At 36.6% G+C, this 16306-nt stretch overlaps 1 protein-coding gene across 7 annotated transcripts; it reads right to left on the minus strand.

Annotated features, from left to right (window-relative positions):
- Nucleotides 1-10751: 10751 nt before the first annotated feature.
- Nucleotides 10752-16000, minus strand: LOC133744018 (probable transcription factor KAN2). Of its 7 annotated transcripts, none has more exons than XM_062172128.1 (7): nt 14920-16000; nt 14664-14740; nt 13648-13693; nt 13367-13526; nt 12264-12336; nt 11336-11389; nt 10752-11189 (listed from the first exon to the last, which is right to left on the minus strand). In XM_062172128.1, exons 1-7 carry the CDS (start codon nt 15677-15679, stop codon nt 11148-11150), a joined length of 1212 nt encoding a protein of 403 aa, XP_062028112.1. In that variant the 5' UTR covers nt 15680-16000; the 3' UTR covers nt 10752-11147. The 7 variants fall into 7 exon arrangements, with proteins under 7 accessions (XP_062028112.1, XP_062028111.1, XP_062028110.1 ...); XM_062172127.1 differs by having other exon boundaries at nt 11336-11386; nt 12264-12339; nt 14920-15999; XM_062172126.1 differs by having other exon boundaries at nt 12264-12339; nt 14920-15999.
- Nucleotides 16001-16306: the final 306 nt, after the last annotated feature.

Below are 16306 nucleotides of genomic sequence, written 5' to 3' on the forward strand. Positions count from 1 at the left end.
AATTGAGAAATCTGAATAGGAATGAATGGAAGAGGTGATTAAAGTGAGATAAAATGCTCATTCGATGACTAAAGTGATTGACAGAGTAATAGTTGAGAGACCAAAGTGATATATTTGAATATTGAGTGACCAAAGTGTCAAATGAGTTATAGTTGAGTGATCATTTGTACAATTCTCCCAAACTTAGATTGTTCCTATTCTCCAATAATGTTCTTTACCTTTTTTTTTTTTTTTTTTTGTAGTTACATTGAAGGAGAATCAAATTCCTGATTTAGCTTAATCCCAACATAATTTCTTATTCTCCCTCACCATTTGGGCTAACCACAAAGGCTTACTTCACAATTTTAAATTGGTATAGGTTAGGCTAAAATCAGGCATAGCACCCAAAATCAACATACCCAAAATCTATATAATTTCTTCTTCTTTTTTTTGGACGATCTCTGTGTGTAATTTCTTAAATACAATAAGCATGTTCGTTCTGCAATATAGCTAGTTCTTTGCAGTACTTTTTAAGCTAATTGCATTTTTAACAGAACCATAGTGTTTCAACCAGTTTTATTATTTTTGAAGAAATAGAAATAGGCACCAAGTCCAGCATTTTACGGTCTACTCAAAAAGAAGTTAACAAATGCACATAGGGCCTGCTAATATGACAGCATACTGTGCCCAAAACCTGATGTTAGACAACAAGGAATACAAAAACCCAACCCAAATCGGAAAGCAACTGAGCACCAACTGAACTTCAAAGAGGCCAGTATCTCGATCCGCTGCCGACAACTTCCTTTCGATTTCCCGGTGTTTTAACAATTTCCTTAGACTAATCGTAATAATCCATGCATTTACATAGGATTCCCATTCTCTTTTTCTGTGATATGGTTAGCATATGCACGATGCATCTTCAATTAGTCAATGGTGGTCCAGAAATGCTTGCTTGTTCTGGACTTCTGGTGACCCTATATGCTCTCTACTCTACTCCTTTTGCTTTGTGGTCTCTCTCAGCCTCTGAGACCTGCAGAGATAAAATGTTTCAGCATACGTCGCATCATGCATTGAAAAGCAAGTAATTATGAATGAATGATTCAATTCAGACTTTGGAGATAAAAAGATAAAATAAACTCCGAGTCAGTAGTAGTGTTACTGTCAAAGCAACCACCACAGGGGATTAGTGCAGGTTTCCTGACAACTCCACCAGTTCATCGCCCCTGGATTTCTGAGAATATTACATGCAATATCATATCCCACCATATACGACTCTAGCTCTTGTCAACTTCATTGACATGCTCTACAAAATTTCGAACGGCTACTTTTGCTTCAACTTTTTTTTTTTTTTGACAACTACTTTTGCTTCAACTTAGAACGGTGTCATTGTATTGTCCTATTTTTATATATACTTCCTTCATCAGCAGTTTCTTTTACTAATTTGCCCTACTGCCCTGGTTAATAAGCAATTTTGGAAGCAACTGTAAATATAAATTAACTGAGATTATTTTTTGGCCAAAAGGAAAAACTAACACAAACGAGAACGTGGCAGCCGAAGACGAAACTCATCGGATCGGTGGCATGTCGACATAGGTTGAGTGACTGATAAATGAATGGTAACAACATTTAGCGACTTTTAAATTAAGGACATACAAAACAAAGCCAGGGCTCAAAAAAATCTTCTACATACGTACATAAGGGACTAGAAATAACTTGATAAACCAATATATGATGCAAAAATGAAATTAAAAAGGTATCATACATGAACACCAAAAGTTGAACGAGGTTCCCTAAGTCGTGCCTGCATTTCGAGAGATGACACCTTGGTTACTCAGAAAGCTGTTTTGCAAGAGCAATATTTTACCGATCGAAAGCTCCTTTTCAACTTACTTCCTGAAACACCCCAAACACATTTCTAAACCAAAGGTACAACAATACATCTGTGAAGAAGATGATCAGTATGCAATTATGCATTATCGTTGATTGTAACATCAATACTTTTCATATTCATGCTAAAGTGTGTTCCATCATATACAGAGTCTTGAGGGAGTTTGTTAGACAGTCTTAAGGCCCAAAGTGCTTGGGTCCATATGTAGTCCATACTACTCGTGCCCATTTCTTACTTTCAGATTTATCAGTTGTTACTAGTAGTACTCTTCTTCAGTCCTCAAGTTACCAGTCACCTCTCATACTAGTATACTACTTCCTTCATTGTACCTTGTAAATTTTTCGATATGGGCATAATGCATCCATATCGCTTCATAAAGCCAACTTTAGGGACAAATTTCCTTCTTCTTCTTTTTTGTATTGAAGGATTGCCTAACTCGAAGTTGCCTCACTTTTATTGATCCAAAAAAAGGGAGATCCTCTAACCAATGCACAGTGATAACAAAATTGACAAATAAAAATCAGAAACTTACAAAACTGTAGAATTAATGAACTATAGACATCAATACACAAGTATATGCAGAAATTAACAAAACAAGCGATTGTATCCAGGGAATTGTTGCTTGATATGTGGCTAGTGTTTTAAGTATATTTATCTCATTAATCACTTAGTATATTTGGAGTTTAGCTTTTGAAATTTTAGATGGAAATCAGCACTCTGATATTCGCTACCAGGCAACAATTAATCTTATATTCTTAATAGTTTTCATATATCAAGCAACAATTTTTTGCTACCACACAGTTTGTTCGACATACAAAATTATTTTTCAAATTAAACGGCTTATTACAGTCAAAACGAGTTAGAGTAATCTGTTGTACTCATTCCATCCTAATCCCGATTACCATCCCTAAACATGGTTGCTGCTTGTTTCCTCATCCATGTTCTCTAGCTTGTTTGATCAAACATTAATGATGACTCTTATTTATTTTTGTGAGGAAAGGAAATTACTCCCTAGTTCCTTTATCTGATAACCCAACTCTCACATAGGGACTGCACCTTAGGTACTTTATGTAATTATGTGTATTGTCTTCTGGTCAGCTAGCTACCTCCCTTCGTGTCTTGACTCATTTATTTATAAAAGTAAGTTTGTCTAGAAAATTTTTGTATAGTTGATGCTAGTACTAGCATATTCAATTCATGAATTTATGACGATAGTTACTAGTTACCTAGTTCTGAAGAATGAGCTTCAATTCAATTGACTATACACAAAAACCAGGATTGAGGTAGACTCTTTGATCATTCAAATCATACCTGTCCTTCACATGATGCATGTCCATCACAGATCAAAAGTCATAAAAACAAACAAAATCACAATGGGTTTCTTTCATTATTTTGCCAGAGCAACCTACATTGTACTAAACTACTAACATCACTTTAAGCTCTTATAAACGAGGGTAAATTCTCAAAACTACAAAAAAAAAAAAAAAAATGATACCTTGACATTTCCAAATGAAATTAAAAGCTTTTGGGTGGTTCTTTTTAGGTGCCCTAATATTGCATCTCTCCCATTCTCATGTCGAAGAGCTTTGGTTGAGGGTTGAAGGAAGAGGGTTTTGTTTCATTTTTTCAGTGATTTTTTGCTTGAGAAATTTTAAATACACACCCCAATATCCTATTATTTTATATTTCAAATCAAATTTTATAGGTAGGTTAAATGACCAAAATAGACATTTATGTATTAGAAAAAAAATATAATAATTATATCTTCCTTATATTATTATATAATTATAAACACAATGAATTTCTATAAATGGCATCCTCATTTAAAACAAGAATAAAGTTAGAAACTATCTAATTTAAAATTTTCTTAAATAAATTGTAATTAAATGGGGTGAGACCATATAATTTAGAATTTTAAAATCAATGGCATTAAATGTTTTTATAACATATCGCTTTATTCCCACTTTTTAGTTTTTTTTTTTTTTTAAAGTTATGATTAGTCAATTTATTATCTAATTTAAAACATCACAAGTATCAAACTTTGTAATTATTAATTTGTTTGACCATCCAATGACAACTTTGTAGTTCTACCATTGTGGAGAAACTACTGATACAGTTTTGGTTGAATGTTCGACTCAAAATTTTATACTTGATCAATAGGGTGTTTGGTGGATGAGAACTCAAATAATACAAAACCTATTTCTAAGCATCTATTTGAACTTTGAAGGGAACATTAATGAATCCTTATGGATTTCCCAATAACTAACACAAGTAATTAATATGGTCAATTATATATACTAATTAAATTAAATAGTAGCCTTTTTTTTTCTTTTTTTTTTGAAAAATATCATGTCGATATATTAATATTACTCAGGCCAGAAATGACCATTACATATCCTCCCTCTACCATCTCTGGGCAGATAAAGAGTTTGTGGTAAAACCACAGCGATACATAGATTAGGTCCGATCATTTGACGGTACCCATGCTCACTTATTCAAGAAAGCCTATAAACTATGTTACAAAGACAAGTAAATAGGCTAGGTAAATAAAACCTAAATGAGACTCAGCCCTAGAAGGCTGACCCATTCCTCATGAGGCCCAAGATAAGGCCCAAAGACCTCATCCCAGTCCCAAAAAGAGTAAGCAAGCCCAAAAGGCCCAGCCAATCTCGGCGCCGTGCAACCTTCTAGCAGCTCCGTGCCTCGGACTCCAGTGCCACCTGACGCTGCGACGACCACCAAGTGCAACCACAGAGACAGTTGCACCATCAGGACATCCCCGCCCAAGTCATTGAACATCGAATCTGATCGGAACCAGATTGACGAGAAAGGCTGGATGAGGAGTTTGATCAGCCAAATCAACAGCACCAGCGCCGATAGTGTTAAAACCATCCACCAGAGCAGGAGCCATCCACCACTGTGCACCACCGCAATCGAGAGCCCCACTCCATCTTTGCATGCTTCACCGCCGGCAGCGCCCAAGCGGAGCATCTCACCTCGCCTTGACGTCCCTGGCCAGGACGAAGTAGATCGATCCACAGTCCCCATTAAAACCAGGGCTTCAGCAGCAAATTGGGATTGAGAGAGGCCTAGCCTTGGCCTCGTGGAGGAGACAGTAGCCGTCATGCTCAATGAGTCCGATGACAAAGAGATTGGAATAGGTTGCCATCGATGATGGAGGAGAGGCCAAGGGCGCAATCCTAGTAGACTTCCAATGCGATCGCCCATATCCCAACACCCCGCGCCAGATCTGATCGAGATCATCTTGACAAGGAGTGCCTCGATTTGGGGTTGATCGATCTTGTTCCGTCCTTCGTCGGAGAAGACTAGGTTCCCCAGATCAGGTAAAGCAATAGGCAGAGGGCAATCAGGTTGCTCTGCACTTCCATGGTGTTGAGTCGGAACCCGCACCATCATATTCCATCCTTTGTTGCTGTGTCATGGCCAGAGCCATGGCTGGCTTAGAGATCGGCTGTTGGTGGCCGGAGGTAGATAGCCTAGCCTCGGTGGGCTAGGGTTGAGGAAGAGCGGCGCTGCTCTCATTAATTAAATAGTAGCCTTAACGTAGTTAAATAATAGTGTATTTCAAGATTTTTTTACGTAATTTGGGTTGTGTATTTAGTAAATGTTAGAATGAGAAATTAAATAGGTAGATATATTGAGGAATGAGTGTGTATAAAGTCATTAAAGAGATGTATTTAAAACTTCTCCTTTTATTTTTATAAATAGAAAATATTAAAAAGAAAAGGAATTAGGTTAAGAGTAGCCCGCCTTGAAAGCCGGGCAGACAAAGACGGGACTGCAATGAATGAGAGGGGAAGGGTATGGTCGCTATCACATCCTGGTTGCCCGAGCTGCCCGTAAAATAAGATGTGAAAGGACAAAGCTGCCATTTTTCGCTAAAACGACAGTGCGGTCAGCGAGGTGTCAATCATAAAGCAATAGATTGCAAAATGATTTCGCCCTCGGCCCCCGCGCCTCAGTTTCTCTCTCTAAATCCTATTGGCCGTCGCTGACACACGCTCTGTCACTTTGACCGTATCCCTTTGCGGACCACCCATGACACGTCACGTCCGTCGACACGTGCGAGGGATAAAAATTATTATGCTTTTTGTTTAATTATAAAAAACAAAATAGTAATAATAATAAAAACGAGAGAAACCCAAACCAATATATTATTCTGGTGTCCGAAGATAAGGTGGTTTCCTCTTCTATTGGCTCCCGCGGGAATCTCGCCTCATTATGCGTTGTGTCGTAAAAACTTGTAAGCATCTGTATGATGAACATGAATGAATGAATGAGTGGTGTTTATGTTTGGCCTTCTTCTGTCTTTCCATGTTAGCTTCCTCCCTTTTCTTTGTTTTTCTTGACACTTTTATTTGTCAAAATATCCTTTTACATGCATGTGATATGCTACTTTTCAATGAGGCTACCTATTATTTTCCTCCAATTATAGAAATTATCTATTTTTGTTCATTTTCTTTGTAAGGGAAAGCGAAACATTATTGTTAAAATGGGATAGATTTTGTTGATGAGAGTCAAAATTAAGAACTAAACTAAAAAAATAAGTCGGTCAACAGGCAAAAGAAACATAAAATAGTTACAAGTACATGAAGACACGCACGAAGTTAGAGTGACCTTTATCGGTTTTAATTAGCTCCTCCATATCGGTTTTAATGTGAATCATAAACACCGAAAGTAAACCAATAGCCTTTTTTTTTGTCATCAACCCTAATCTAGCTACAAAACCATGTTGCTTTAGTCATGAATACACTGTAGCTAAAAGAAAAGGCCAAAAAAATAGAACCAATTTGAAAAATGATATATCAGTTGAGGCCTTGAAGGGTGTTCTCGGAAAGCAAATGAAAACTCAAATACGCTAAAAATGGAAGATCAAATCTTTTGTTTAATAGGCTATATGAACACAAAGAAAAACACGAATTGACGTCACCATCTTAATACAAAAAAGAAAAAAAGCAAGTTCTTTTTTTTTTATACGAAAAAAAAAAAAGAAGCAAGTTATTATTAATGGTGAAGTACGATTGAGAGTATAGGACAGTGTGATTAGTCAAGTATTGTCAACTGCGCCATTTGAGCTTAGGTTTGTTGCGCCAAAATATGATGCACCCAGCTGTCACCATGCGAGTCACTGCAACTTTTTCATGCAAGCAAATTAAGGCCCCTCTTCTCTTTCTTCTTTCTCCTCCTCCTTGAGCTACTCAAAGACCTCTCTGTCTCTCTCTCTCTCTCTCTCTCTGTGCAAATTTAAACAAACGATTTCTTAGGGTGAAAACAATGCCCGTCAAGAAATGACCCTCTCCTCTCTCACAGGTCACTCTCAAATGGACCCCGTTGGGTACCCTAGGTCTTTGGCACTAATTAAGCAGAGGAGGAGAGGCAGACGAAGCAGGCAGGCAGATCTGACGGCTGACAGGGTTCCCAGAGGCGTCCTTATCGATGGGACAAGATGGCGACACGTAGAAAGTCATAGACCAAGGATGAATGCATGATAGTGTAATGATGAATAAATAATTTGACATTCTGCATTGTGTCGTATTTTGTGTTGTCGTCGTTGACAGTACTACTGGTACTGCAGTGAGAGAGTTTACTGGTGATTTATAATTACGTTAACACTGCAGCACCCAACAGTACGGACGACGATCGGTTTCATCCTTCCCTATGAACACACTGTGAATATTTATAATGAACGACTTGAATGATATGAATGAAATGGGGTTGTATACGTAGCTCAAGGCTTGTAGCTTCAGAATCTGTCTAACCCTAGCCTTTAATTATTTCTCCACTGCAACACACTATTCCTTGCTTTCGAATTGTACCCATTCTCTTTATTTAATTGTCCTCAGTCCCAGACTGATCAGAAGGACCACCATGTATTCAATTCAAATCGTCTAGCTTCGTCTTTCACTACTTTTTTCAATGCATCGATCATTCAATTCCAACCCCAAAATCGAAGAAGTGTGTCTTTGATTCAAATTATATCTGGCCAAGTAAGCTGATGGTCTTGCTCAGTTACTACTTTTATGCCAAATTTCAAGATGGAGTATATGCAATTAAATTACCCGCATGTCGATATAATTAGAAAAATGATTATAGGCCTTGTTTAACTTAATATAATGTGGCATTTCACGTCACTTTGTGTAATAGACCGTCTTACCAATATTAAATTCAAAACTTCAAGATCATATTACTTTTGGATTTTCCATCTTTTCGTTATTAGATTATATTTTGTGAATTACTTAATCTAGCTATTAGTAGTATACTTACAAACCCATAATTAATTACAAACTAGTATTTCTTGAGATGGAAGTAGTTTATACTTTATAGTTGATAGATATAGAAATTCTATATAATTGAAGTTGAAAACTAAAGGGTGTGGGAAAGAAGATCATGATGTCGAGAAGAGAGAGGAGCTCTTGTTGCCACACACTGGCTTTGATATTGGTCTCAGAATTGGGTGTTGCAGTTTGTCACTGACTTTAATTTGCACCAATCTCGTAGTCATTTTACAACTTCTCTTTCCTTTCATGCTGGTCGATGAGGATCGCATTATATTATGAGTCTCATGGTGTAAGATGGTCTAAGATGTATTATGTGTACCATAATTGTAAACTTAGGGGGGTAATATGTAGTTAGTTTTGGGATGAGGATAATTTTTTTCGGTTAGTAATTATTTTAGTTTTCATTTTTTAATTTTAAGGAGCGTGCTTCATTCCTCTTGTTATCAAACCAGTAAATGATGTACTCGCTCTACCATAAGTGCATATGAGAACCACTTTCGGTTTTCTTTAATTCAATTCTAGCTAATAAGTATGTCTCTCCAGATGCCAATATCGATCTTCATTGTAATTAATCGTGGAAAATTTTCAATATATCTTCATTTTTTATATAAATAGAACAAAACTCAATGCATGATATAGTGAAATTTGGATTATCAATACTTCACCAGGCTGCAAGATATGATTATATGAACTATCAATATGACTGCTGACGCTAATGGACCCATTACTGATCCCCAGTACAATTATCTTGCATCATTAGCATAGGACACTTCCTAAAGAACTGATTATTTTCATATCCTATAGTGAAGCACCTGACTAGAGAACAAAATAATTGATAGGAACTTGATTATTTATCTTAACTCGATCTCAATTATATAGTCTCTTTTTCTCTCTCTTCTTATCATTGTGTCTTCTTCACATCTGTTTCGGAAGTACAGTGTGAGGAATTTTTTTTTTTTTTTTTGGCTTTAAAGATACAAGAAGACAACCAGGCTCAGAGGCCCAGAAAGAACCCAAAGAAACAGCAAAATAAAGAAAAAAACAAAAAACTACTAGGATCAGAAACTCGACTCAAGGGGGAGGCCCTTGAGCATCAAAGAGAAGTATGCGCATTAGGGAGGGAGGAGGATTGGAAACCCAGTCCTCGGTGCACACCCTGCGCGATGCCAATGCCGCCACGAGATCTGCAGCTTGATTAGCATATCTACTGGTCCAGAGCCAGTTTACTCGATCAAATTTTCCCGCCAGGGCCCGGATCTTTGCCACAATCCGCGAAGCTGACCAATCGAAGCTGACCACAGTGTGAGGAATTTGGATAGCAATAAATAGCGCTTGTTAATTGCACGAACTAGTATGGCTTATTGTGGCCGCTTGAGTAATTGGAAGGGACGTATTTTCTTAGTCACAACACCACCATCCATGCAAAATAATCCCACAAGAGGAGTTTTTAGTAGGAAAGTAATCACAACTTTTGATGATTGTACAAAAAGACACTAAATAAGTTTTCTTAATGGAAAAACGATAATTTCTTAATGGAAAGACAATAATATGTTAAGAATCAAAATTCATACATGATGTCACAAATTTTTGAGGCACAACAAGAGATATCAAATAAGTGATTTCAGCTATTTGCAATATACCCAATATAGAAAGTACAGACACCTAAAATTTTGAAAGAAAAAAAAATTGACACCTTACTTAGACCTAAGAACAAATATTTTTTTAAAATAGAAGTTGATATCATTAGATCAACCGCAAAGAAAAGTTGTAGTCTACCAAAATTTATACAAGAAATCATGAAAAATTGAGAAGTCTGAACTGAAATGATTGGGAGATGTGACTAAAGTGAGATAATTGATAAATTTACCCTCTAAAAAATAAATATTTACAAAAATATCATCTATTTAATTGAGATCTCAATAGAGGATTTAGCAAAGTGACTTAAATGATTGATATCGAGTAACAGTTGAGTGACCAAAGTAATATATTTAAAAATTGAGTGATCAAAGTGTCGAATAAGTCATAGATGAGTGATCATTTGTGAAATTCTCCATTTTTATTTTGGTCAGGATTATAAAGTGACATTTGAGTTACAAATTGCTACCTTTCTGTTTGAAAGTTCACATGAAATACTAAACTATTTCCCATACTAAACTTAAAGTTCAGTTACAAAGGTAATAATGCCAATAATAAATTAACTAGCTAAATACTATAATATAACATATAATTCTCGGCTAAAGCAAAAAACTTTTACTGTGTCTAAAAAGAGAACAATGATACATAAGCATGAAAGATTTTCTTCTCTTATGGTATATAATTCCAAAGATACACTTAGATGAATGGTAAACTTCGTTTAGTAATTAATTATAGCTAAGAACGTCTTTTCTTTTCAATGTACGATGTCATTGGAGTTATAAATGACAAAAGAAAAGTGTCTACGGAAATTTCCTTTTCCATCCTCCTTTTGAGTTTGCATTTTTCATGTCTTTATCTCTTGCTCTTTTCACAAGTTTATATTCTCAATTACCCTTTGTGCGTATATAAAGTGTAAACCATGTGATAGAGATAGAGATAGAGAGCTCGAGTGGTAAAAATATAAATATATTTCATAAAATGTAAAGTGCTCCATTACAATTACCAAGGATCACTTCATACTTTTAGAGGTCTCATCTCTCTCTCTCTCTCTCTCTCTCTCTCTCTCTCTGAGTGCCAAAAAAAGAACATTAGATTTCATATATTTACGTAGACTAGCTAGGATGGAATAATATAATATGTTGATTGGGATCTCACAGGAGGTTGATAGGAATTGAAGGACATGCTTTTCTTTTTTTTCTCCATGCATCCCTTTTCTCCTTTGTTGCTTTCTGTCTTTCTTGTCTCCTTGTCTTTCTTTAGCTCTCCTTTTACTTTTCTTTTTCTTTTCTTTTTTTTTTCTTTTTTTTTTCATCTCTCTGATTTTCTCAGAAGGGTACCCGATTCTCTCATCTCTTCATCCCCAGCTCCCATTCAGAGACACAAATCATCTGTAGTTAATTAATGAAATTAAAAACCAATTAATTTGATGATTTAATCAATCATCAATTAATTAATTAACGTGGCCTCTCCCCAAAGTGAATTCCAAATTAGGCTTCATGGGGCTTGTCCCTGAATGGTTTGTTGAGGAGCTTACATCTGATATTCTCTCAAAGCTGCTTCTTAAGCCTTTGGGATCCATCATGTCCTTCTGAAACAAACACATGCATTTTTATTAGTTTCAAAGAATCTATGCAGAACCCAACAAACTGAACAAAATGAAAACTGAGCTGCAGAAGAAGAAGAAGTAGCGTAAGAAGTGTGTGAAACTGAGGATGGGAATCAAAGGACATTTTGACTCGCAGGGGTTTCAGGGAATAATTGAATATTTATCAAAGGAAAGAGAAACTTTGAAACAGTACCCACTAGAAAGCCTGCACAACTGTGCTACTTCCAAAACATTATTCTCTATTCATACCCATCTTTTTTCTTTCATATAAATTTAATTGTTTTACTGGGGACTTCATGTGATATGCATTTGATTAATTATACTGATATATATATATCTCATTCTACAATGCATATACATTAAATGGTCAACCTATGAGCTTGGTGAGAGTCAAATGGGTTAGGTTTTTTGAGTCTAGCTAGCTAGGGTTAGGTTTTCCTTAATAATTAGTTTTATTATTTTTATTTTTTTGAAAGGGGCAATTAGTTTTATTATATTATGAAAAGGAAATTCCTATGGAAAATCTGAAAGAACAAAGCTTTTTACAAAACAAGATCAACTCTTTTGAATTTCACCTGGGGCATGTGAAAATCAAAGAACTAACCCTTCAATTTCTAAGGGGAGCCAGCTTTTGAAAAGCCTTTCCCTTTTCCTTGTATTTCTCTGTAATGTGCACGACTGATGAAGAAAGATGAAAACAGAATGACCTTTGTTTGGGTACTCGGTGAAAGGAGTTACCTTTACTTTGTTCATTGATTCCCATGACATGCACATAACATTGTGTGTGTGTGTAAAGTGATAGACGGATAGCTAGAACTAACTTTCAAATTGATCAAGGTTACTTTAGGAATAGTACCTCATCATCAAGAAGAGATGGCATATTTCCAGCAGAATCATCCTTTGGTTTATTTCCATGCAACCAAGCTTCTCTGCTACAAGACCAACACATTGAGAGAATATTTTTTTTCTATCAGTGGAAGCCATGCAAATATGCAGAAGAAAAAGCAAGTACTGATAAAAAGAAAAGAAAGCAATCTTTTAGTACTCAATGTCTTTGGTTTTGTTTATTTATAATCTTGTGCTATGCACTTTACAATTTGTGGTGATTGAAAAAAGTTGAACCCTTTGCCCACTCCCCATGTGATGGCAAGTAACAGAATACAAGGAATAAGTTTCAAACTTCAAAGGGCATATAGCTTTGGCACTCATAGATTTCTCTACTAATGGGTCCATCATATAAGGTTTATCTTGTACACTAAGTTTTCCAATTGCAGACCCCACAAAATCCAAAGGAAAGAGATGTATATATGTCCATCTTTGAGGTTGATTTTGTCGAGTGTTGGAATGCAATGTAGCTAATATAGGAGGGTGTGTTTGTGGGAATGGGTTTCTTTTTACTGCCTTTCCACCCACTTGAAGAGATTATAATTACCCCATCATGGAGTTTCTGTGTTCATATATGTGGACAGAGAGAGAACAAAGCAGATAGCATATAGTGAAATCATCATTTCTCTTGTTCTTTTTGTGATTTCTTGCATGCACTATGTCTTATATATCTATATGTGAGTGTGTGTGAGATAGAAATAGAGAAAGCCATGCATATTTGTTTTGGAAAGGAAACTAATAACTCGACGCCACAAGTTAGACAACAATTCATGATTGATGATAGAAACGCAAATAAGTACGTGAATCAAAATAGAACATTCCATATTGAAATGCAATAGAGTTAATCATCATATTTAAAGAAATTTTGATTTTGGAGTTTTGTTTTTACAAAGGTACATTTACTTTGAAATGACAGACTTCATTAGAAGTTAACGATTTTAATCACCAAATTACAATGCCTCTAGACATAAGTTCCACAATCTATATACTCCATTTATTCAGAAATGGGGAACCCAACTTCTTAGTGGAAGGGGCTACAATTAAGTAGTAGTACTAGGTAGGAGTGTATAATACCTTGAAGAATTGCTCCATAGGCCACCATAGTACTCCTTATCTTGAGCATGATTTGGTCTTCCCTGCTCGGAAGACCTTGTTGGGTTCTGATTAATATTGTCGAACATTATATCTTCAGTGGTATCCCCAGATGATGCATTTTCATACAGTTCAGATTGTCCTGTATACACGTCCAGAAGAATATAACCCACATTAATATTTCTGCCTTGTCTTGCTAATTCAATTTCTTTTCTAAATGACATATGAAATAAGTTACAAAACAATTTGGGAAATGGAAAAACCTGAAGTTGCCGCTGCTTTATCGGTAGTTTTCACCGTCCGGTACATCTGCAATAATGGAAGGATCATTATTAAAATAACAAACTAATCAAATCATAATTGTAAATGCTAGTTGTTTCCTTTTTTTGTAGACATGTCGGTCTGATACACAGTTCAAGTACAGACAGAAACATTTATGCATGCATGTGAACGATGATGAAGATGATGATGGTGCATGCAGGCATACATGGATGTATGTATTTATGCATGTGAGTCAGGTTAACCATGGTTAAATATGAAGGACTACTGGGGGTTACACAAATAACCTAACCCAACCCAGGTATACAATCTGATATCTGAGGAACATATATAGATAGATATCATTGAGAAATGATGGTGTTTTCTGTACTTTTCCCTCCTTTGTTTTTTCTCTCATCTTTCTTTAGTATTATTACATATAACAGAGATTGATCGGCTTGGCTTGCTCCTCCTACGACTTATTTTTGAATTCTTTTCCTCTCTTGGGCTTTGTCTTACTCGATTTCTGAAACCAATACATAACAGTCCTCTCTTTCTCTCTCTTTGTTTCTCTCTGCTCTGCTGCTACTGCTAGGCTAGGAGGAAAGATAAGATAGATAGATAGATAGAGGCATTGATTTTTTCTTTTACTTGGGTGGTTCATTCTTCCAAGCAAAAAGCTGTTTATTAGCTTTCGGAAACAGAAGGAAGCAGAAACAGCAGGAAGCCAGAAACCATCAGATCTAGCTATAGAAGAAAAACAAATGCTGAGGATTATTCAGAGAAAGAAACCATTGGAATTTGGAACGTTTATATATACGTAATATGTAATATGCATTTAAGTAATGCAGACCTGCAAATTAACTCATCTTTAAATCTAGCTACCCTCCATTATTAGACCAAGTACAAGTACCACCTCAACTTCAACAAGCAAAATGAATAAGAATAAACACAGAATTAATCGAGTTAATCAATCACTTAAGTGAGTTAAAGAAGTGATGACGAAGAGTAACTAGCTCACCTGCAGATGAGATTTAACATGTGCCAAGGTGAGATCTTTCACATCCATGAGCTCAAGAACTGACTTTGGTGTAGCCCCTATTATATATACATATATACAAAAATCCACAAATATATCAGGAAATTAGAAAAGAAAAGAATATATGGTGGAAAAGATCATAAGTCAACTTGTTTTCCATTTTCAATGAAGCTCATGACTTTGGTGTAAGTGGAAATAATTAAGAAAAACGAGTTAGCTCAATCCATCAGTGACTTACTTTCATGGCCACCCAACAGCTCAACGGCGTGAACGAATCGAGCGTGTAGAGTGGTAGTCCACCGCATCCGAGGGGCTCTCATGCTACGTTTGGCAGGAAAACGGGACAAGAACCTAGACCGGAGAAATGGGTTACTGGAGGGTGAGCTTAATGTACTGTTGGATGAGGATAGAGAAGTAGCGGTAGTGTCCAAATTTAGATTAGGCTTAATATTTTGTGCAGAAAATGGGAACAAATTAGGAGGAGGATGATGGTGATGAAGATGAGGATTTGGTGGAGGAGGGTTTTGGTACACTGGAATTCCTCTTATGGGTCTCAAGAACCCAAGCTCTGGGCCTAGGTACCCTCCTTGTTGTTCTTGCTGGTGCTGTTGCTCGAATACCCTTTGGTGATGATGGAGTTGGTGTTGAGGGTTTAGGAACTGGTTTTGCTGAAAGGCATGGAAAAGGAGACCATTAGTGTTACCATTATGGCCATTTTGGAGGCCGAAGTGGTTTTGGTGATGGAAATGGTTGATCCTGTTGGTGTTGGAGTACTGATCATGAGAGAGGCGAGTTGGATTCGATAGCGAGAGGTCGGAGAAGGTGTCGGAGGAGATGGATGAGTTTCTGGAGTCGAAGGCTCTTTTCCAGAACCCCAAATCCACCTCTGCCGCCTCTTCTTCTTCTGCACTTCTCCTCCAACTACCTGATGATGTGGGTTTGGTGTTTGGAGGGCTAATTTGCAGAGACAAATCTGGCTGTGCTGGGAACAACTCCATCTAAAGCTTCTTGGATTGATTATCTCTACAATCCAAACAAGCCCTTGTTTCTCTTCTCTTCTAACTCCTATCTCCTAGCTCCTTCGTCTTGTTTCAGCACTAGCTTCACTGTTAACAGGAAGGAGTGTTTGGTGATCTGAGCTGATGGGGGGTTAGGGATTTTCAGGTGTTAGCTAGATTTCTGGGTGTCTTTTGGAGATGGATTTTGATCAAATTGAGGGATAGTTGCAGAGATTGGAGATTGGAGATTGAGATGAGAGAGAGAGAGAGAGAGAGAGAGAGAGAGAGAGAGAGAGAGGAGAGAACAAATGACAAGGTAATGAAGTGAATGGTTGTTTCTTTTGTGTGAAGTATATGTGAGAAAATGACACTTGAGGGGCTATAGAAAAGAAAGAGAGAGAAGAGAAGAGAAGAAGGTGTTTCTTTTGTGGACGTGGGGGGTAGGGCACTACTAGCTAGGGTAGAAAAAAAAGTTAATCATAATTAAAGGAGGGAGAAGAGAAAGCTAGCTAGATAGGAAAAAAGTAAATAAATTTTGACACCCTTTTTTCCTTCATGGACTTGCTTCCTTTTTAGTTTTTTCTTTTCTTTTCTTTTCTTTCTCTTTTTCTTTTTAGAAAAATACTA

This window comes from Rosa rugosa, chromosome 4, assembly GCF_958449725.1.
Source record: "Rosa rugosa chromosome 4, drRosRugo1.1, whole genome shotgun sequence".
NCBI classification, from domain to species: Eukaryota; Viridiplantae; Streptophyta; class Magnoliopsida; order Rosales; family Rosaceae; genus Rosa; species Rosa rugosa.

Coding starts and splice junctions, on each gene's coding strand:
- LOC133744018 (XM_062172122.1), bottom strand. CDS start 15,679: ATGGAGTTGTTCCCAGCACAGCCAGATTTGTCTCTGCAAATTAGCCCT. Junction 13,694..14,663: donor ATGTTAAATCTCATCTGCAG/GTGAGCTAGTTA, acceptor CCATTATTGCAG/ATGTACCGGACGGTGAAAAC. Junction 13,527..13,647: donor TAAAGCAGCGGCAACTTCAG/GTTTTTCCATTT, acceptor ACGTGTATACAG/GACAATCTGAACTGTATGAA.